We start from the raw sequence: 23720 nt of genomic DNA, 5'->3' as shown, positions 1-23720 counted from the left end.
TCCAGCGCTGGCAACACTGCCAATGTGACAAGTGATGCAATTGATAGATTTGTTGACGATTTGCAAAATGATTTGTTGCATTTATGAACGCGTTTTACACTAAAATGGAAGTATTATTGAATTTAGTTGTTGACGATATATTTGAAGTAAAAAGTGATAGTTTTTTGCTAAATTTAAGAAAAAAAAGACGTGTAAAGCTAAAAAGAAGATCACATATAGTAAGATGTTCATTAAAACGAAAAATTCCCAAAAATAAATCTTTTTTTCCTAGTCGCTAATGCTTTTTAATTTATTGTGATTGTAATTCATTACTTTTCCAATTTTCAAAAAAAAAAAAAAACAAAAAAAAAATCGTTTTTGAAACAATTAGACAATTTTCGCTGCGCGATTTGCCCGCCTATTTTCAAATCTTTATTCACTTTTTTTATTTCTTCCGCCACCTTATTCCACAAAACACTCTTTTTCCTCCTCCCTGAAGCAAATTCACTTTCCATGCTCAGTCGGACTCTGAGAAGCAACTTTACTTCCGATGTACTTAGATAATAGCTAAAATCAAGAAAAATGTAATAAAATATTGTTTTAATAACGTATATTTAATATATCTTTGCATTAAAACCTAAAAAAAATTAGTTTTATACTCACTTTTCATCGGACATCATATCGTCCCCTTAGTATAACAATAGCCTATGTGCTCATAGGCTATTATTTTTTTTTTTAATTTTTGGATTCTCCATCGTCGATTTTATATGTGGTCAAAATTTTGTCAAATTCTAGTTCCACAAAGTGGGTCAAAACGTCAGTCAAAAAATAATAAATATTTACAGACATAACGAGATTTGAGTGAGAACTACTTTCGACAAAAAGTTTGAAATTCATTTTCTCAAAACATCAAAAAATTTATAGGCTATTTTAATACTAAGGGGACGATATTAGCGTAATCAGCGGCAGTATTAAAATTTTTCCTGCAAATAATGCGTGACGTTTGATACAAAAATGGCGTTTTGGAACGCGATGCATTTGCAGTACTGCCATATTTGCATTTCTGAACGCATGGCCAACACTGCAAAAGTACGTTGCGTATTATAATGCGTTTCTGAATATACCCATTGTCATAGGAAAGAGACTATGATAATATTAGTATGGAACAAAATATCGGGCAAATGGCTGCCGCGGCCTCGGCGGCACACCTCCATCCGATGGTCCAAATTTCCGATGACGCTGAGGCATAATTGAGGTTCTATGCCGTTACTGTGCCGAATTATTTCATCCTTTAGCTCTTGAATTATTGCTGGCTTATCGACGTACACCTCTTCTTTCAAATAACCCCAAAGAAAGAAGTCCAACGGTGTCAAATCACATGATCTTGGCGGTCAATTGACATCGCCGCGACGTGAGATTATTCGGCCATCAAATTTTTCGCGCAAAAGAGCCATTGTTTCGTTAGCTGTTTGACAAGTGGCACCGTCCTGTTGAAACCACATATCGTCCACAACCATATCTTCCAATTCGGGCCATAAAACGTTCGTTATCATCTCACGATAGCGAACACTATTCACAGTAACTGCCTGACCGGCCTCATTTTGGAAAAACTGCGGCCCAATGATGCCGCCGGCCCATAAACCGCACCAAACAGTCACTCTTTGTGGGTGCATTGGTTTTTAGGCAATAATTCTTCGATTATCATTCGCCCAAATGCGGCAATTCTGCTTATTGACGAATCCACTGAGGTGAAAATTCACTCTGAGGTTTGCTATTGCCTGCCGAGGGTCGTACCAGTACATTTCCGAATGATAGGCACGCATCAATCCATTCGGCTACCGCGGCCGCCATTGATTGAATTGTTGACCTGATTGCTCGGCTATTAAAGCAAACCGTATCCCCTCCACAAAATCAAAAACAACAATATTTGTGGCATTAAATAAAAATCTGTAGCTGATATTTGAAAAAAATACAAGCATTCTTAATTTTCCGAATGACTATTTATAACAAAATTTTTGGTAAAGAATATCCAACAATTACTCAGATGTTAATACATATGTACACATATATACATATGTGGTTGATTGACAGTTTGTACAGTAACATTTTACATATTTACAAAGTTCAGGAGCAAAGTTTCTTATTTACATTGTTTTTGTTTTTTACAATAACCTACAAACCACTACAATAAATAATTAAATACATGCAAAAATACGAGTTCTAATAAAAAATAATAAATAACAAAAGATGCAAATATTTATAGCTGCTTTAAAAAACTGTTTGTGGTATCAATCAATACTTAGGAGACAAGTTTTGTTCTTGCATCATCATCATCGTGGCAAATTCGGGTTGTGTAAAAAGGTTCTGCCTCCACCAGGACACTGGGTGTTCGTTCAGCTGTTGCCAATTCCTCTGATTCGTGGGGCGGCTGGAAAAGATGTATGGTTGTGGGTAACAATTTAATAAATAACTCAAACAATAAACAATACAAAAAATAAAAAAAAAACGGCAACTGCAATTGAAATTCTTAGTTTCATCTTAAACGCACAGAAAGGATCGAAATTCCGTAAACCAAGCCACAGCTAAATAAGCCCCCAATTACTAAACAAATCCTGCGGGAAATTCACTTGTAAGCACAGCGATCCCACGTTAAGGGATTCAAGTATTTTGGACACTGTGCTAAAGTTTTTCAAAAAGTTAACTTCAAATATTTTGAAAAAAAGTAAATTTGTTCAGATGTATTCAATGTTGAAAATTAGGGTTTTTAAACTGGAATGTCTTCATCAAAATTATATTTGTTCCTTCAAAATTTGTTTGTTAACTTTTTAAAAACTTTTTAAACACTCAGTAGATGGGTAGCCAGTTGCGGTCTCAGAGTCACTTCTGACAAAACGGAGTTGATGCTATTCACCAGAAAATACAAGCCTACACCTTTTAAGCTTCCAAGACTTAACAACCAGTGTTTTACTCTTTCATCGGAAGTCAAGTATTTTGGTGTAATACTTGACTCCAAGCTCCACTGGATGCTGCACATAGAAAATCGAGTTAAGAAGGCCAATATAGCTTTCTACGTCTGTAAATCTATGTTCGGCAAAAAATAAGGTCTCAAGCCACGTGTCGTACTTTGGATGTAGAACTTAGTGGTTCTGCCAATTTTGACATATGGTTGCCTAGTTTGGTGGGTAGCTCTTCAGAAGGGGTACAACACCACTAAACTAGAGAAAGTGCAGAGAACTGCATGTGTGGGCATCACTGGTGCATGTAGAACATGTCCCACTGCTGCGCTCAACGTCATTCTGCACTTACTTCCTGTGGATCTGCAGATTAAATCCATTGCCGCTCAGAGTGCTATTAGGTTGAAGGAGATTGGACTTTGGAGACAACTTCCTGTAGGACATAGTAGCATTTTGAAGTAGATCTCCCCTTTTCGAGCAGGCAAGATTGGAAAGAGGGGAGAGTCGGTACGGATATAGATACCTCTGTATTCACTGACGAATCCAAAATGGAGTCTGGAGTGGGAGCGGGGGTTTACTCTAAATCAGCCAGAAATCTCCTTTAAACTGTCGGAAGCAAGCAACGTTTTTCAAGCAGAGGTCTTCGCGATCCTGCGGGCATGCAAAATGCTTCGGGATCTCTATTGGGAGGCAGACATTAATATTTTTTCTGATAGTCAAGCTGCAATCAAGGCCCTGACGTCGCCGTATTGCAGCTCTCCTCTGGAGAACTCCTGTAAGGAGGAACTCAAACGTCTCGAACGTGCAGGAAACATTTCCCTTATGTGGGTTCCTGGGCACAGGCATATAGAAGGGAACTAAATTGCCGGTGAGCTTGCCAGGAAGGGGCCGGCAGAACCGGTTCCAGCTGTCCCCTTCTCAGACATCGGTGTCCCCTTGTCCGTCGTTAAAGGGAAACTACACAATTTCTTTCTAAAAAAAGCGCAAGACAGATGGAGGTCTGTCTCATCGTGTGCTATTTCGAAAACACTATGGCCTTAATACGATAGAAACAGAACGCCTAAGGTGACGGGAATTCCCCGCCATTCAATTTCCAAACTCATTGCGGTGTTCACTGGTCACTGGGTGATCGGAAGCTTGGACTTCCGTATAACCCCTATTGCAGAAGCTGTGGGGATCCTGCAGAGAAAGAGACTGTTGAACACTTTCTCTGCGAATTTCCGGCTCTGGCGGCTAGGCGCTTGAGATTCTTTAGCGTGCCCTTTGGCTTTAGGGAAAGAAATTCTCCAGCCTAGATCCCTTTTCTCTTCTCCACTACATCAACAACACTGCATTGCTGTAGACGGTTTTTCTCTTCCCTAAATCTTTTCACAGGTGGTGGTCCACATTATGGTATCAAAACGGCACGTAAGTACTACTTGAAGTGTACCTGGGGTACTCTTGCCATCTTACCTACCTACCTACCTTTTAAATTTTTGAAAATTAGAAGTTGTAAACCGAAATATCTTCATTTTAATGTACATTTTAAAATACAAAATAACAGTTTTTTCTTCAAGATTCGTTTGGTAATATTTTTAAAATCTACAAAATTTTTGAAATTAGGGCTTTTAAACTGGAATGTCTTAATTTTAATTTTAATTTTACTATTTAGTATTATTTCTTCTTGCCATTTAAAAAAAAAATAAAAAATTATATTTTTTTCTTCAAAATTTTTGTGCTTTAAAAAAATATTATAAAAAAAAAATAACATTTTTTTGTTCAAAATTTGTTTGTCAGTTTTTAGAAAATCACGGAGATTTTTAAGCCACTTAAAACTTGCACTTTATTATAATAAAATTAAATAGGCTACAACTTCTTATTAAAAAATGTATGGAATTATTTAAACTTTCGGTCAAGGTTTGAAACTTCAAGTTATATTGTTTTTGTTGTATGAACCAGATTTTAATAAATTCATTTCATTTTATTATACTTCCATTGATTTATCCGAAATGCCTCTAGTGGTTTTACGACACCTCCGAACAGTAGAAGTGGTATTTTACGAGAAGCTAAAGTAGAAATGCAGTCGGCCTTTTGCCGCGAGGGTTGATAATAGTTAAAGAAAAAAATGCTGGAAGTTTCGTTATGCTTTGGCTGCTCACTTGTGTAATCACTGTCAAGGAGGTTAATATCTACTCCGACAGCCAAGCGGCAATTACCGCCCTGGGTTCGATGATGGTGCACTCGAAACTGGTTTCGCAATACCTGACTTTACTTTCGATCGCATCCGAATTCTTCGATATAAGGCTCATCTGGGTGCTTAGTCATAGTGACATTGCAGGAAACTGCGAGGCGGATGAGCTGGTCAGGCAGGGGACCTGTGAGGTAGTTACCCCGCGAAACGAGAGGATTGAGATCCCTTCGACTACCTGCGGTTTGCTCCTGGAAAGGTGAGTTTCGCGTCAACTCAGCGACTGCTGGGCAAGTATATAAACTTGTAAGGTTGCGAAATCTTTCTGGCCACGAGTGGATCGGAAGCGCTCGAGGGATCTTTAGAGGTCAGCTGTCAAATGTCATGGGTGCACTTAAATAACACTGGACATGCTGCGAGACTCGGCATTACTTCGAGTCCCTTTTGCCTCAGTTGTATAGAGCATGAGTTGGAATAATCTCAGCACATCCTCCTTAGCTACCGTACTTTCGCAAGTATAGCAAGCGTGGTCCAATTTCAACAAATCTAGAACTGACGAGTTGTTAAGAAAGCCACATGCAGACATATTCAGAATTACGCCACCAATAAGCGGCCACTGGATATCGAAAGGCCATTCCTGGAAGATTGGGTGGCCGTACATCAATAAATGTAGCATTTGCAATCAAGAAGAATCTGAAGAAACAGCTCTTCACTGTCTATGTGAATGCCCAAGTCTGGGGGCTCTACGACATAGAATGCTGGGGGAATTCTCCAGGGTTAATTTGAAAGAAATTGCAGAAAAGAAATTAGATGACATAGGCAGATTCATAGTCAAATCAAGATGGTGCGACTAATAAAAAGTCTTTCTACAAGTGGCGTATCGAAATGGCATCTTTTGTGCTAATTGGGTCTGGGGTGTGTCATTCAGACAACACCTGCTGTACCACGCCCAAAAGCCTGTCTAGTGAGTTATGGTTAACTTCTCAAATAGGTGATAAATCCAAGGTATCCAATGCGTAGACGTTCAATACATATAAGAAGGCGGTTAAAGAATATCAGAGTACGGAATAAAATAGGCAATGGGAGTGGCACCATTAATAGTTGTAACTATGGTGGAAATACCAATTTTCCTCTTCCAGCCGTAAATATCTTTACAACATACTTCGATGCCTTTTAAAACACCAGTCTTCGTCATTTTACTTTCTGCGGTGGACGAAAGCTAAGCAAACCATAACAGGAGAAGGTTTCACAATAACTCTGCAACTCAATCTGAAGACGAATCTACTTGGCATTATTACGAGATTTGTCTATAGGCTTAGTCAGTCAATGTTAATCCAAAGTATGAATATAGTAATATGGAATATCCTTAGCAATTCAATTTCTTTGAAGATAAGTTGTCGACTATGTGACACACTAAAACTCAGAGCCCATTGTGATGCCGCATGAGGACCTTGTCCTTATCTCTCCAAAACCAGTTTGAACCGTTTAGAAGCTTTAGAAGATCTCTGACTTCTACCGCGCTGAGGTCTTCTAACTCGTTGAAAATCTGTGTCTAGATAGAGCAGGACAGTGGTACCGAAGCAGCAAAATCGTCTCCTGCCTCTTCCTCGTGTAGGTAGTACCTGCAGTAGTTGAATCTCTGCATGCCGATCCCAAGTGCGTATCTGCCTATTAGTCAATGCCCTAATATTCTGTAACTCCGCATGGAGCGGAGGGTGTGCGAAGACTCTGCTTAGTTTGACTTAGCCGATATTCTGTGCGTTTAGTATTGAGAGTCGTCCACAATTGTTGGCCGATCCTGCAGGTTGGTTCAACTCTCGTTTTTACAAATTTCTCAAAGGTAAGTAGCTTATGGTGTTTTCTAAGCAGAAGTAGCCGCAATTAAGGAAGCTCTGGATTGGCTGCTCGCTTCTGTAAGTACAGTGAAAGAGGTAAATATCTACTCCGACAACCAAGTAGCAATTAAAGCCTTGGGCTCGCTGTTTGTGCGAGTCGGAGAATGCCTGACTTCCCTCTCGATTGCATCGGAATACTTCGATATTAGGCTCATTTGGATTCCCGGTGATAGCTGGACCGATGAGATGGCCAGACAGGGAACCCTTGGGACGGGTCATCGCAATATGAGAGGATTGGAGTTCCCTTAAGAACCTCTGGAAGACGGGCCTTGCGCCAGCTCAGTGAGCGCTAGGCTAGCGCGCAAACGTGCAAAGTCGCGAGGTACTTCTGGCCACGGGGAGATCGGGGGCGCTCGAGAGAACTTCTAAGGCTAACAAAACCACAGCTATCGAATTTGGTAGGTATCCTTACCGGACACTTCTTGTAAGGTGTCCATGCGGTGAGGCTTGGCATTGCGTCAATCCCTTTCTGCAGCAGCTGTCTGGAGGACGGGGTGGAATCATCTCAGTACCTTCTTTATAGCTGCCCTGCTCTCGTCGGGCCAAGGTTTAAACATCTGGGCTCTCACTTTTTCGCTACACCAGCTGCTTGAAGCGGTTAACGCATACGTAAATCGCCACTGGTTGGTCGTCATCCTCAAATTCTCTAACCCAAGTCTTGGATTGTGTCTGGTTCCTCCCCCTCCCCCTGTATGACATTACAACGGACAAGTTTTTCCCTCTCAAACCTCTTTAACCTAAGTAGCTTATAGGTCTGTAAGGCTATATCTATGAACACGTTAGTCAGTTGGATGCCAAGTCTCGCTAGTTCATCTGCCCTACACTTCCCTTCGATGCCGCAAAGGGAACCCACTAATGTTGACTATTTTGTAAGTATATTTAACGCCGCCTGGCAATACGTGAAAATGTAGATATCACTAGAATGTGTCGCATCACACTTTGCCAGTACCACGGCTTTGATCGTTGCTACCAGTTCAGCCTGAAAAATACTGCAGATGTTCGGAGCATATACCTTCGCCTATCCTATCTTCGAGCTTTCGGTCATCTGTGTATACATGGATGAACTCGCCCTTTCTTACAACGTCCCGTCCCCCTCTTCTCTAGAGTGTAGGAGAGTCTTAAATTGTGGTGGCAGTTGTAGGTTAGGATCTCACCGTTTTTATAAGAATACGTTAATTAGATTATGAAATAGAAAGCTGTAATTACCCACCCGATGTCTGTTTACTACTTAACAAATTCTGGTCTCAATTTATATTAATTAAAAATTTGCTTTCCACTCACCGACGCATCTTCGAGAAGAATCTCCGCACCCGAGAGCGAACCGTTTCTGGAACTTCGCAGAAATCTATAGATCGGCGGAACATATTGCTTCTTCTCGTTTGCTTCTCCTCCTTCTGCATTGCCGCTGCTGACATTGTTTTGGGTGTCTCCATCAAAAGAGGCAGTTGTGCTGATGATGCCGCTTTGGTGCTGCATGCCGCCTGCAGACTTACCACTGCCTGCACCGATGCTGGAGAACGCAGATAATGGATTCTGGAAATGCAGGTTGATATTGAAATCGCGATGACCTTGAAAAGCGCGACGATAGTACAAGTACCCAACGCCTGCGCATAGCATAGCTAATATTAACAAAATCAGAATGGTCATAACTGCAGCAATGGGAGTAGACTTCTCGTCATCAGCATACAGCATTCCACCAAGCAAAGCGCTGGACAAGATCTCATTGGTCGCTGCCTTCGGACAGTGAACATGTTCGGCCACAATAGCATCACCACACATACACTCATAGCCATAATCGGCCTGTATACACATACCATGACACTTGGCCATGTTGCAGGGATTTGTGGCGAGCGGTTGACGCGTTACACCATCCACCACAACATCCTCAGCGTTAAGAATATTCAAATTGAAAGCTTTGCAGTTATGTGCACCAAAAAGCTGACAATGCACCGCTTCCTTGGAACCGATATTCACAATGAACGCTTGATTCTCATAGATTGAAAGACCCGATGGATGCATAATGACATTACCCTTTTGTATGATTGTGCGTGGAATGCGTAAGCTATCCGTGCGATAACCCATTACTTGCAGTGTTTTCGAATGCATATCCACAAAGTAGAGTGCACGTTTGTAAGGATCGCAGGCTAAGGCGGTGATGTAAGCATCACGTTTTCGCAACAGTGATACAGGCTTCTTGCCATCCAAGTGGGCCATGTGGAGCTCAGAAACAGGTGTGTCAAAGGATTGTGCGCGTACGGTGGCATAGAAGAGGTGACGACTTAGCGCATCGACTGCGAGCGCGCGTATGGTTTCGCGTGGGTTGGCCTGAACTACGAGACCGCACATTTTTGCATCGAAGGAGCACACTTTGATGCCATACTTTCCAGCGCGGGTAATGACGTAGACATTATCTGTGAAAAGAAAATGAAAAATTAGCAAATTGTTAATAATTGAAGTTGAATAAATTTCTTCACCCGTGATCCAGTCCACTGCCACTTTTGTTGGTGTCTGCACCCACAGGCCAGCCTTCACCTCACCATTCTCTATATCGACTTTATACAACACCTCTTCGACATCGGTAGCAAAGTAAGCCATACGTTTACGTACATTCAAATCGAAACCAGCGATTTTCGAGTCATTTACCGCCCATGCGACCCTCAACGTGATCGGCTGCTCCGTTATGCTGCGCACTTCATTGTAGGTGGAGAACATCAGCGCGGATTGACTTTCGATTGATTTACAGCTGGTCTTGTCGGGGCGCAGCATAAAGTCTGGATAGCATTTGCAGCGATACGAACCGTGTGTGTTCTCACAAATTTGTGCGCATGGCTCACCTTCCTCACACTCATTCACATCGATGCAAGTGCGCTGATCCGTATCTAATCGATAACCGGGAAAACATGAACAAACTGCACCTACTGGCGTTGGACGGCATTTTTGCGTGCAAAGCGGCTGATTGGGTAAGGAAGTGCAAGACGTATCGCAGAGTGGTCCTTCATCAGCGCCCGTATCACAGTCTTCGAAATTATTACATACGCGCGACATTTCTACGCATTTCCCATCTTTGCAATCGAACATATTCGGTTCGCAAGGACGTTCATTCTGCTTGGTCATCACTATGCCGACGACGGATGCATTTTTATAATGTTCACAATTCATTTCGTCTGAGCCATCAGTACAGTCCTTATCGCGATCGCAACGAAAATCCAATCGTATACATTCTTTATTAGATTTGCACTGGAATTCGTTTATGCCACACACCGTGCCACACTTTTCTTCGTCCTCACCGCGTGGACATTCGGCAGTGCCATTACAGCGAACGCTCAACTCTAGGCAAATGCTGGTATTGCTCGTACACTGGTACATCGGTTGGGTCGCCGAGCCGCAGGTCAAATTGTGTTGCTTGCCCGTAGCAAAATCGCAATTCATTTCGTCCGAAAAGTCGCCGCAGTCATTGTGACCATCACAGATCAAGCGTCGATCAATGCACTGGCCAAGCATGCATTTGTGCATATCGGGTGGACATTCCTTGGTGTCTAAATTAAAACGGAAGGAAAGTTATCAACTTTTATTACCGATTGAATTTGGATGAAATAATAAAAAGTAGTAGCTACGACAAATCTCCGAGTGCATTTCTCCCATGAAAAAAAAAAATCCATCTGGCGTTCATCCAAAACTTATCAAAAATCCATCTGGGGGCAGACTTCAGGACGCACAATTGGAGGAGGAACTCACCAAATACGCAACAAAGGATTTAAGCGGCATTTTTATACATATACAGTGAAGCCTCTCTTGGGCAGACACTCACCGTCAGTCAGCGTTTGTCCGTTCAAGAGAGGTGGAAGCTATCCAGCTAATACAGGTGTCCGCTAACTGAGATCTCACTGTACATATACAGGGCCCGCCATCTATCGTTACGGATTTGAACTAGGTATTATTTGAAGAATGGTAACACTTAACTGTTATCTGATTTGACAGAAAATTAGTTTTATTCTTCCGCTGAACGAAAATGGTTGTGTATACGCTCAAAGAACGCGACCACCCAATGCGTTTTCGCTTCGCTTCATGGGCTTGGGATCGACTTGAAGAAGATGAAGACTTTTACCGAAAAATCATCTTTTCGGATGAAGCTCATTTCCATCTCGGCGGGTATGTTAACAAGCAAAATTGCCGCATTTGGGGCTCAGAAAACCCGCACGCACTCGAAGAAAAGCCGATGCATTCACAACGAGTCACTGGTTGGTGCGGATTTTGGTCGAGAGGCATCATAGGTCCATTTTTCTTCGAAAATGAGCGAGGAGTGGCCGTAACCGTCAATGGAGAGCGTTACCAGGCCATGTTGAACGAATTTTTGTTCCGAGAAATTGAAGAGGAGGATATTGGTGGCATTTGGTTCCAACAAGATGGCGCTACTTGCCATCGCATTATCAGCCGAAATTCTGACATCGTTTGGGCGCCTCGGAGCTGCGATTTGACGCCGTTGGATTATTATCTTTGGGGTGCCGTCAAAGACCAGTGTTATGCCAACAAACCAGCAACAATTGATGCACTGAAGACCAAAATACGCGATGTCATAGCTGAAATACAGCCGCATACAATCGAAAATGTGTTGAAAAATTGGACCGATCGTATGGGATGATGCATGGCTAGCCGAAGCAGTCATATGAATGAAGTTGTGTTCCATCATTAACCGGAAGGATTGTACATCAAAATAAAAAAAAAACAGTTTGGAAAAATATTGAGTAGTTTCTTTTTAATTCCGTAAAGCTATATGGCGGACCCTTTATATGTTTTTCTTAGGACCCTGACAGCGCAATTAAGGTGGTGCCGGCACGAAGACGCCAAATTGTGTAAAGTTTGAACTTCACCCTATTGCTGCTTTCAGTGCTTCTGCCATAAAAGAAAATTATTTAGATTTATTTGGGCGCCTCTACTCTCTGTTGGGCCTTTGGCTGAGCTCCTCCTCGTATTTGTGGTGTGCAATCCAAAAGTGCACCCCGCTAAAGTTAAGTGTATAAAGTTTTGTCCTAGGCGGATCTCAAACTATTTCTTACCGCATTTTTCGTGCTCATCCGATGCATCTGTGCAGTCTAATTTTCCATCACATTCCCAGCTCTGTGCGATACAAGTGCCCGTGTTGCATTGGAACATATCGACAGCACAAAAAGGCATATCGCCGGATGTCTGATCAGTATTCAGTTTGCAGTTGGACTCATCTGAGCGATCGCCACAATCGTCTATGCCATCACACATGACACTCTGATCTACACAATTACCATTATCGCATGCATGTTGATGTACGTGGCAACGTTTCTCTTGATCTACAATACACAAAAGATAGTGAAAGAGCTATTACTAGTTCAATTTTGTTATACATCTCAAAGATTCTTACCAAATTTGTCGCAGTGTGTCTCATCCGACCCATCGCGACAATTTTTCTCTCCATCGCAGCGCTGTTGCATTTTTATGCACTCTGTAGCATCGTGACACGCATATTCGCCAATATCACACACAACTTTGCGGTGCTTAATACGCGTCGGGTCACAATCAAACTCATCCGAACCATCCGGGCAGTCTTTGCGTCCATTACAGCGATGCGATTGTGTCAGACACTCACCCGAACGGCAACGGAATTCACAGTCCAGCGACTCAATGCAAGTGTTGTTGGCCATATCGCGAAAAACAAGCCCCGCCGGGCATAAGCAGGCGCTAATAAATTTTGTGGCAGTTACACAAACATGTGAACAGCCACCATTTCCATGCTGGCAGGGATGATCCAACGTGCTGGTTGGCTGGCTGGCCAACAGTGGTATGCGTGCAGGTAATACGTGCGTGTAGGCTGGATGTGCCATTGAAATTTCAAACCGTTTCACTCCACCCATATTGTGTTTGTGCGTCCAGTGTATGGCTGAGGAACGCACCTCCGACCAGAAGAGATCGTCTTCGACCAGTGCGAGTGAGTAGGGACGCTTGAGTCGAGCACGAAAAGTGTAATCTTGTAAAACTCGATAGTTGGTGAAGGAGATCTGGTCGAGTTCACTATCAGACCAAAAGAGTGTTTTCGTCTCAAAGTCGGTGGTAAACTGAAAATCATTATAGCCAAGCCCATCTTCAAATGGGTGGGCGTGTGGTCCGCGTCCGCTGAGGGGCAGTTGATCTATGTGCACCTTTTTGCGTGTGCGTAGGGCAACAAACATAACGCTAGAGGGATGAGAGGTGTTTTATTAAGTTTTATTTGTTCAGACTAACATAAATGCAATCATTGTAATAAGCAAATAAATTAATTATAATTCTTGCAAATATAAAAGAGTAAAGTATTACGAAGGGAAAATTCTAAGTCTCATAAATTAATGACGGCATTTAACTAAGCTCTATGCTTCACTAGTGTCTTTTAATTGGAGCCTAATATTATTACTAAAAATATCAAAGCGCCTAATCATTTAGCATCGAGCAAAGTCTGAAGACTTTGGTTCCGAGAGATTTGACAACTGTAAGAGATTACCGAATAAACGCTTCCGAACATATTCCAACCGACTCTCGTAAAATTCATAATAAGGCCTCCATATAAACGTAAATCATAAGAAAAATAATAAGAGACCTTTTCTCAATTTACACGACCTGTAGCTCAGATATAAAATGTTACAACTGCGGTTAGACTGGGTATATTTCACGCAATGGTACAATGGGCGTAGTATGCCCCGTAGCCAACCGAAGACGAGTTCAAGTGGAAGGAAACAAAACACGCTGGAGTAAAACCGTCTTGAGCATCGTAAAGAGGAACAACATGGAATTGCTGCTTTACTATTTCGGCGACCTGGTGGTATAGATTGTAAAGATTGCACTACGGTCGAGAGATCCGACCGAATAGTTGACATAATATCAATGCACTTGCAACCCGATGATAAGGGTGAAGTGTGATAAGGAGTAAATTGAATGTTTCTGGTAACGAAAGGGCAAGGAAGCGAAAAACGCCGGAGACCCTCTAAAAATAAAATAAAAAAGAAAGAAAGTCCTTTGACTAAAGCAAAGTTATTGATGGAATTCTCTACACCAAAGCGCCCCTGCGAGAGGACTGTCCTAGTAGCGTTGGATCTAAAAAAGGCTTTCGACACAGTCAGCCACGCCACGCTGCTAGATGACATTCTACAGTCGACACTTCCGGCAGGGCTGAAGAGGTGGACCGCGAACTACCTTAGTGGTCGTCACTCGCCGGTGATATTTCGAGACCAAACATCTAAACAGAGGAAAATAAAGCAAGGCGCACCGCAGGGTGGTGCCCTTTCACCCTTGCTTTTCAACTTCTATATCTCGAAACTCCCCCAGCCACCAGAGGGAGTCCCCCTGGTCTCATACGTCGACGACTGCACAATAATGGCGTCGGACAATGACATTGATGGCCTATGCTCTAAGGTAAATAACTACCTCGCCACCGGACGAGATCTCAGACAAAACCAACAGACAGCTACTTGATCGGACAGTGTACAGAGAGGCCATAAACAACATTCATCGGGAGACTCTCACCACCTTTTTAAGCTCCCGACGCCCGAATGCCGTTATCGGAGTCCAACCACCACTAATTGCCGACGAAGAGCTCCGACTTCCCCGAGAGTCCCGCGTAACCTTGGCACAATTACGTTCTGGATATTGTAGCAGGTTAAACTCCTACTTATCCAGAATCGATCCCGACATACTAAACATTTGTCCAGCATGTGAAGGCACCCCGCACGACACTAATCACTTTTTCACATGCCCCATCAAACCCACTTATCTAACACCCCTCTCCCTCTCTCCGTCGAAACAGCTAGTTTCCTGGCCCTACCGTTAGATGAGCTAGACGAAGACGACCGGAGATTACGCTACACTGACAGGGCAAGGGTACTGGTACAACAACAACAACAACATGGAATTCTCTATCACGAATATGAAAGCGAAGACGGAAATTCGTATTCTAATCTGATCATAGTTCCTAAATCCACAATGGGCCCAGCGGAGGTCATCTGGATATCACTTAAACGCTGGAGAAGTTTATGCAGCGGTTTACTGGGTAAACTGAACAAAATCAGTTGCCGACTGGATTCGAAATTGCGCACAGTGTATGACATCGAGAGAAATCATGGAAAATTATAGCGATAAAACGCGGGTTCACCATTTGAGTGAGTGACCACGGATGTGGCAGGTCCGTTTCTAACTAGGGACTCCGGTAACTAATATGTACTCTCTGTTATAGACTACTTCAGTAAGTGGCCAGAAGTGTACGTTCTATTAAACCAAAAGGCCAACACCATTGTCGAGGTTTTTGTGCAGAACTGTGTGACTCGGTTTGGAGTACCTATTGAATTGCATTCAGACCAAGGAAGAAACTTCGAGTCCGCAGTATTTAAAGAAATATGTTGCTTCTTAGGAATTAAGAAAACACATACAACACCAGATGACATGGTCGAAAGATTTAAAAGCACTCTGAAGGAGCACTTGCGATATTTAGTGGGAAAGTGATAGTGAAATTGGGACAAACACATCCAAGTGTTCTTGTTGGACTATCGCCCAGTTGTATATTAAAAATGCTACCCAATGGCCTGCAAGAAACATCTCTGGAAGCGATTTAAGGCTTTCGGGGGATACAGCGTTCGGAAGATCGCCACGTTGCCGCTCCTGCAACGAACGAAGGTAGTCATTGGGATGAATTACACTGTGACATGGATGCATTACAGCACCATGTGAGGCAACATAACCAGATAATGAGTAACAGGATGAAGGATCGACTGGAGCTGAAGGATTTTGCGAAGGCAACTTGCACACGATGCTAATACTAACTTCCTTCAGGAACGCCAACTGTCATCAAACACCCATATTTATTAAACCGCCCTCGTATACCCGTTTGTGACCCTCAAGGTTCAAATTGTCATCAACCACAAAGTTTAAGTTCGAATTAAATTACTAAACCAGTTGTTGGCGTACTTACCCATCCTCTGGTATTAATGCGAGCGCAATTGGCGCTTCTAATCCGGCAAAGAAACTAACCATGGCACGTTTGCGTGACTGCATGGAGTAGACCTCCACAACATGACGCTCTGAATCGGTCCAGTAAACATTGTGCGCTAAGTGATCTGCGAAAGAGCGAAAAGAAATACTTATATACGCTTTCATTTAGCTAACTACAATAATTTCAAAGCTTACCGAATGCGATCGCCGTCACATTGCCGATATTCTCACGTACCAGCACCGAAATATTGTTGCTCTGCAGATCGTACTCGAAGATGGCGCGTTGCACATTATCGGCAATGATTACCTTCTCATTCACATTATTATACGCCATTTGGCTAATATACACCGGCAGCTGATGAGTTTCCAAAATTGTATGCCGTCCAAATTTCGTATGCTCCATTTCGAGTAACGAGTTTTTCAAACCAATAAAGAGACGCTGTTTCTTGTGTGTCTTTATGCAGCGTAAATGATCGGCGACCAATTGCATGCCATCGGGACAGGCGCATGTGGCGCTATTATTTTCGGCGAGTAAACACAAATGAGAGCAACGCATGCGCATACAAGCGTGATCGGTTTTAGGTTGTTTGGCGGAGTGATAAATATGCACCGCATAGATGGTGCGATCTTTAGCGACCACTTGATGCCCCTTGCCGGTGAATTTATTGCACTTATGCACACTTTTCGTGCCCCAATCCGACCAGTAGATATTATCTTCAAAAATGGCTAAACCATACGGGTGTTTCATTATTCCATCGAGTATGCGGCGGCGATCGGTGCCATCGGAACGCATGCTTTCCATTGACGCCGATTTGGCATCGACCCAATAGATGCGATCATTGTGCATATCCACGGCGATTCCATTCGGCCAGTGTATGTTATCGGTGACAAGGGGCAGCGAGTTGCTGCCGTCCATAGATGCGCGCGCAATCATTGGTTTCACACCCCAGTCGGTCCAGAACATTTGACCTCGTTGCGGCCAAAGCGCAATGCCTCGCGGCTGGTGTACGTCCACACTGACGAGCGCAGTGCAGTAGAGGCCATTGTTGGAGCAGACAGCTATATGGTGCATGGTGTTGTCCGAGAAGTAGATGTTGCCTGGAAAGTGGAAGGAAAACAAACGAAAGAAAAGAGAGTGAGTGAGAGAAAGATCAAATAGTGTTAGATCGGTGGCGTGGCAACTCTTGCCGGGCCATTGTGGGAATGGGCAATAGTTACAGGTTAAACTTACTAGAACAGACCCTGATTCATCAGATAGGTGAATATACTAGTAGTGCTTTCATATGCCCTCATAAACCAACTCAACTGCCACAATTCTCCCTTTTATCCCACAAAGTGAAAATAGTTCGTTTCCAAGGCCTTCTACTTACGCTTACGATATTTTGACCGAGTTTAACAAAGCGCGCCAGTCGTTTCTTTCTCGTGCTAACCGGCGCCAATTGGACACACCAAGTGAAGCCAAGTCCTTATCCACCTGATCTTTCCAACGCAGAGGAGGCCTTCCCCTTCCTCTATTACCACCAGCTGGTACCACATCGAATACTTTCAGAGCCGGAGCGTTTGTACCCATTCGGACGACATGAACCAGCCAACGTAGCCACTGGATCTTTAATCTATTCCTAGGCCTACCTTTAGGAAATGTCGATGAAACTGACCTAGCGCTAATGTAGGATTAACTGCTCTATATGGGGTTTATTAAGCTGCTCCAATAACAACAACAGCGATTGCGAGAACAAATAGTGGGTTTTATCGCTCGAACCGTAGTAAAACTCGCATACCGTTGGCACAATTACGATCCATACTCGTATACTGCAGGAAGGTTAAACTCTTACTGTACTAGTTTGGACTTAAATACATCAAAGATATCAATATTTTTAATAAGCAGAGAGATTCTGCACGGTATTAAGCACCCCCTCACATGCGCATTCAAATACTCCACTGGCTGATCCGATCACATCGAAAAAAGCTTGCTTGATGCCCCTATTATTAGATGACATTGATGAGAAAATTTAGTTGTCCTAAATAGGACTTAGTAAGATTACTACAACAACAACAACCGATATTGAGAAAAGGCGTAAGTAGAGCTCAGAAGATTCGGAAGGTAGAGTTGGCAAATAGGAGCTCTTCCTGCGATTTTTGTGTGCGGCTTGATGTTGTTCCATAACTGGAGAGATCTACAGCTTTATGCCACTTCTGAATGGGCTTTATAAGAAGCTCTTTCATGGCACAAATACGCTCCGAGGTTTGCTACGATTATTAAAAACATATTCTTTTCATTAATTTGGTGCTTGATGACCTATTGCGACCGAGTATTTGGGTATTGAAGAATAAGTATTACAGAGTTCTCAAGATAACTGGAAGTTTATATCGGGTTGATTCGGTTGTAGGTGGAAGAAGCAGTAGTTAGATAAGTGGTCTGCCCCTTATCGCTTCATTCTGAAATAAATCGAAGAAGATTCTGAGCTAGGTGCTGCTCTTTAGCATGGCAATCAGCATCTAAAGCAGTATTCCTCCAAAGTAAGTGAACATCACCCCTACCGATGGTTCTAAAGGCCAGAATTCTGTGAGCGAAGTTGAGTAAAATATTAAATTATAATTTAATATGAAATACGCAAATGAGTCCGACTGCAGTCTATAGTTGCAACATATGATTTCACAATCAAATGATATCAAAATGACACTCCTCGCCAAATTGCAGCATAAGCTAGATACCCGGACCAGAACAAGGATCAGTAGTTTTATAATTCACAAAGAACAAGATTAGTATGAAGTAATGCCCAGCTCTCTCTACAAAGTTTCCTCAAGAAAGTCATGAGCCTGAAATCACTAAATTTAATATTAATCTAGGATCTGAAACATATGGCGCACACATCCTCTAAAATCGTTTATGCCCACTTTGCCTTCCAATGTGTGGTGTGCATCTTGATGCTTTTCAAAAAGTGGATAACCCTGCATGCCACCTTCCAATGAAAGTTGCTATTTTTGAAAACTTTTTCATAGTTGTAATTCATTAGCAGGATTACCAAGGTTTGCCGAAGAGTGATCGTAAGCATACTTGATGTTTAATGTCGCAGTAAACGCACTTCAACGACCGCCGTAGCCGAATCGATTCGTGCATGGCTACCATTCGGGCGAGTGTATGTTGGAGTCTCTATGAATGAAACGGAAAAATGTTAGAAAAAGTTTTTTCTATAGGGTTTTTCAGTAAGAGCGCTTCAACTTTTGAACTTTTTTGAATAAAACACAAACGGTTTGACTTTTTTAAGTAATTTTTTTTTATTATCGAGTTTGAACATATACATTTAAGTATGAAATTCGATTTCTTTTGCATGACCACCGCGAGCACGTTTTACGAAGTCCAATCGTTGAACCCAATTTTCGACCACTCTTTTGCATAAATCGGCCGAAATTCCAGCAATTTCGCGTTCAATATTGGCTCTGAGCTCACAAATCGTCGCCGACTTGTTACTGTAGACCAATGACTTCACATAACCCTAAAACGGGACGGCTTGTTAAATGGACCGTAAAATGGCCGTAATGCTCTTAAAGTAGCAGCAATAGAACGATTATTTTCATAAAAAATTTGCACGATTTGCAATCGTTGCTCAAGTGTGTAGCGTTCCATGATGAAATGTATACTAATGAAGTTTATAAATGACAAGCGAAAAATAAAAAATATTGCATCGAAAAAAAGTTGAAGCGCACCTATTGAAAAACGCTATAGTAGCGCTCCCCCTCGGCAGGCAATGGCAAAACCTCCGAGTGTATTTCGGCCATGAAAAAGCTCTTCATCAAAAACTATTTACCGTTCGGGGACGGCTTAAAACTTTAGGCCCCTCCATTTGTGAAACGACAACAAGACGCACGCCACAAATAGAAGGAAGAGCGCTCGGCCAAACACCTAATAGAAGTGTACACCCCAATTATTTATTAATTTTTATCCGTTGCGAGCTCACTACTATCAGTTTGAAATTGATTTGAAAGCTATCGAATAGATCGAGATTTTTGTCGGACCAAAGACTCTCACCTATGCAATATTCCCCAAATCTCACCACGATATACAGAATGCAAAGGTGGCACACATCTCATACTGCTTATCCGCTTCCAGTGAATTTGACAGAATGGTCACATACATTCCGCTTCTTTGATAGACACAATTTTGTATTCTATCATTCCTGACTGTTCACCACTATAGGAGTACTTAAACGCCACATTGTGTTCATCTAATTTCAGATATATAGAACATACGAGTATGTTTTCGTCTACGAACAACTACTAACCTGTCAGCCAATCGACGGCCAAATCTTCAGGCGAATCCAAACCTGAGGTGAGCAATATTTCATGATTGGTACCATCCACGTTTGCCTTCACAATGCTCTCCGCTTCATTTCGTATGTTAGTCCAATAGATATTTTGTCCATCAAAAGCCACACCAATCACTTTCGTTAAATTTGTTGCCACCGCATAGACAAATTTATCTCTCAAATGCACACCCATTACAGCTATTTGCGTGGTGTAGAGCAGCAATGGATCACCACCATGCGCCTCGCATGTTCTATTATCATCCTTTAGTGTGTAACCCTCATTGCAGGTACAGCGATACGAGCCGCGCGTATTCATACATCCTTGAGAGCAAAGCCCATACATTTCCAAACACTCGTCCACGTCCCTACAAGCGTTCTCCAGCAATGACATGCGATAACCTTTGGGACAAATACACTGGGCACCCTGTTGTGGGAGCATTCTGCAAGTCGACGCAGGCGGACATGCCTTTGTACTGCAATTGTTGGTGGCGGAAGTACAAATGTCCGACTCATCACTACCATCCGCACATTCCGACTTGCCATTGCAAACAGCGTCGATCATTAAGCAGCTTGAATTGTCACGACATAGAAATTTTCCCTCCTCCAAAGTACAATTCAAACCTGTATTGGGTGAAGTACAAATAAATCAAAAATTAATAAATTTGTATTGTATAATAATTGTTTGGTTTAACAGCGACTCATACCACATTTTCGTTCATCACTGCCATCTCCACAATCATCGACACCATCACAGATCCACTTTTTGCTCTCCAAACACTTTTTATTGTCGCAGAAGAAACCCTCACAACTGGTTCTTGCACGCTCACAACCATCCTCTTCATCGGACCGATCGTGGCAATCGCTTTTACCATCGCACATAAAATCTAATGGAATGCAGGTCTTGTCCGCGCTACAGGTATACTCGAAAGTGCTGCAATTCCGTTTCGACGAATGCCAGCCACCAGTGCCAACATCAGCACTAGCTGAGTCACCTCTTCCGACACCATCATCTTTCATCCACGACGAAGACGATGACGAGCTAACACAGTCCAATTCATCTTCACCACCAGGACAGTTCTCGATGCCATTGCAAATGAGCTGCGCTGACAAGCAAGGCCCATTAGGTTTGGCGCATTGGAACCAATTCGGCTTGCGGCACATTTTTCGCTCTGCAATGATAGGTTTTATTGAAACAAAGGCAACCTTTTTATGTGACCTTAGCATTTACCGCAATCCAGTTCGTCCGAGTTGTCTAGACAATCGGGACGTCCATCACACATCTTCTCCTGTAAGATGCAACTTCCGTCTCGACACTCGAAGTGGTCGGCGCCGCATTGGTGAAAGGCTGAAGCGCGCGCGAAAAATGGCGGTAACAGTACTAGAATGACCACAACAACAATAACAAGGCTGCTAGGCGCAGCGACAGTGGGCTGTAGTTTCTTGCGCACATTTTGCAACGGTAAATGAAAGGGTTTAGCCCTGCGGTGATGAATTGTGAGAAGATGTGAATAAAATTAAGTTGCGAATTTGATATGAGTAAATGAGTGGGAAGCGAGGGGGTGAGAAAGGGAAGATAGAAGGGGGAAGTAGGGTGTTAGAGGAGTAGAAAGGGTGAAATGAGGGCATGGGAAAACACATGCGGGGTTGTTGAAAATGTGAGGTTAGTTAAAATGTTTTATTTTTTTTCTTTCGTATTTCGTATAAATTTTTTTTAATTTCAAATCTGCGAAACAATTTTTTAATTTTTTTATTTTATTTTTTAACAAAATTTTATTTTTTAATAAAATTTATAGAATAAAAATATTTTATTAAAATAGTGTAATTTTCCCAATTTATTTTTTGACAAACAAAATTTAAAAAATTTTTTTATATGTATTTATTATCTACTTTTGGCGAAGAAATTGTTAAAAACCAAAAAAAAATATTGCACAAAAAAATTTAAATCAAGACCTTATTTATATGTACTTACATTGATTGCCTTGATTAGTAGAGACTACTCCGCCAATCAGCGTTTTGAAAACCTAATTGGACACCTTTTTATATTTTTTTTTTGTTTTTTTTTAAATCTTACTTATTTCACTTAACTTTGATTACACAAAATTTAACATAAATTATTTTCTGATAATAGACAATTATTTTCTAACAAATAAAACGACATTAAAACGACTTTCGAATCGACACAATTATTTTCGCGCACCAGCGCGTTATAACCGAAATTGACTGATGTTCGGCAATCGCTGCAAAAGTGCTGCTGCCCTGCATGACAATGCAGTAGCTGAAAAATCTACAAAACAACAGTTAACCACTGCATTGGTTGCCAGAGCAGAGGTGCGGTTGAGTGAAACTTTACTTTACTTTAATACTTTTTATATGCAGCACAAGCAACAAATACGAAAATGCCGTTAAAAAGCATAAAAATAAGAAAATATAATAAAAAAGTTAGTAAGTAGCATAAAATTTCTGTTAAATGTTTAAATAAATCAATCGCCTTGGCGCAAACCTACGGCGAGCTCTGTTGGGTGATAGTTTTGGTTGCGGTATCCGCTGGTAGGTTTGATATGCGCCATCTAGCGGCCATTAGTTCACGTAATTTGTTAAATACAAATCCGGTATTGTCGGTATTCGAACGTTTTGAATTATTGTAGCTTACCATTTGTGATTGTCCCAGCAAAGTTTATAATACTGAGAAGCAATGTTTAATATATAAGAGGTTAGGGGTAGTCAGAGTTTTCAAAAATTTTGATTTTTTTTTTGCATTTTCTTAATATCTTAAAAATATTGTGAGAAAATTTGAAATTAATCCGACAAATACATTTCGAGTTATTCAGCAATTAACAAATGGCGCTCGGGCTCTATATAAATCGATAGCAAAACTTTAAATGCATTTTTCCCAAAACTATGTTTTTTTGAACTGGTGATCACTGTAACTTAGAAACCGCTTGATAGGTTGGTATGGTTGCCCAGGGAATGGGGCAGATTCGTCCTTTGTGATACCATTATGAAGGCGGTGAGGTGAGAGAGAAGGACCGATGGGATGCAGGGAGAGGGCGGGGAGAAGTGGTGCTGGGATGGTTAGGAGCGTACGGATTACGAACGATGACTATGTTTGCGTCAACCGCCTGATGATGCTGATGAAATTCATCAGATATTTAATGTCAGCGCAAGCTATATCAGCAGGCGTGGCAAAGAAGTAGGAGCCAAGATGCCTGGATCTTAGCCCCGCCAGAGCAGGGCAGCTAAGGAGAAGGTGCTGAGATGATTCCACCTCATCCTCCATACATTTAGCGTAAAAAGGACTCGAGGTGATTCCAAGTCTCACCGCATGCATTCCTCGCGCATTGTGTCCTGTGAGAGAATCCGCGAGATTAGAGAGCTGATATTTTGTCAGCCTCAGAAGCTCGCCCGAGCGCCTCCGGTCCACACATGGCCAGAAGGATTTCGC

General features: G+C 42.1%; 1 protein-coding gene across 2 annotated transcripts; it reads right to left on the bottom strand.

The window, feature by feature from the left end:
• Positions 1-1905: 1905 nt before the first annotated feature.
• Positions 1906-22525, bottom strand: LOC128857942 (putative vitellogenin receptor). 2 transcript variants are annotated; one of them, XM_054093799.1, is made up of 12 exons: positions 22248-22525; positions 21507-21757; positions 20983-21447; positions 20255-20899; positions 16170-17072; positions 15955-16099; positions 12388-13196; positions 12050-12316; positions 9470-10531; positions 8593-9406; positions 8277-8528; positions 1906-2407 (listed from the first exon to the last, which is right to left on the bottom strand). In XM_054093799.1, coding segments are annotated over exons 1-12 (5751 nt in total). In that variant the 5' UTR covers positions 22250-22525; the 3' UTR covers positions 1906-2271. The 2 variants fall into 2 exon arrangements, with proteins under 2 accessions (XP_053949774.1, XP_053949772.1); XM_054093797.1 differs by having other exon boundaries at positions 8277-9406; positions 22248-22524.
• Positions 22526-23720: the final 1195 nt, after the last annotated feature.

The sequence above is a fragment of the Anastrepha ludens genome, chromosome 3 (assembly GCF_028408465.1).
Source record: "Anastrepha ludens isolate Willacy chromosome 3, idAnaLude1.1, whole genome shotgun sequence".
In the NCBI taxonomy this organism is placed as follows: Eukaryota; Metazoa; Arthropoda; class Insecta; order Diptera; family Tephritidae; genus Anastrepha; species Anastrepha ludens.
This window is presented reverse-complemented; position numbering and strand designations above follow the sequence as displayed.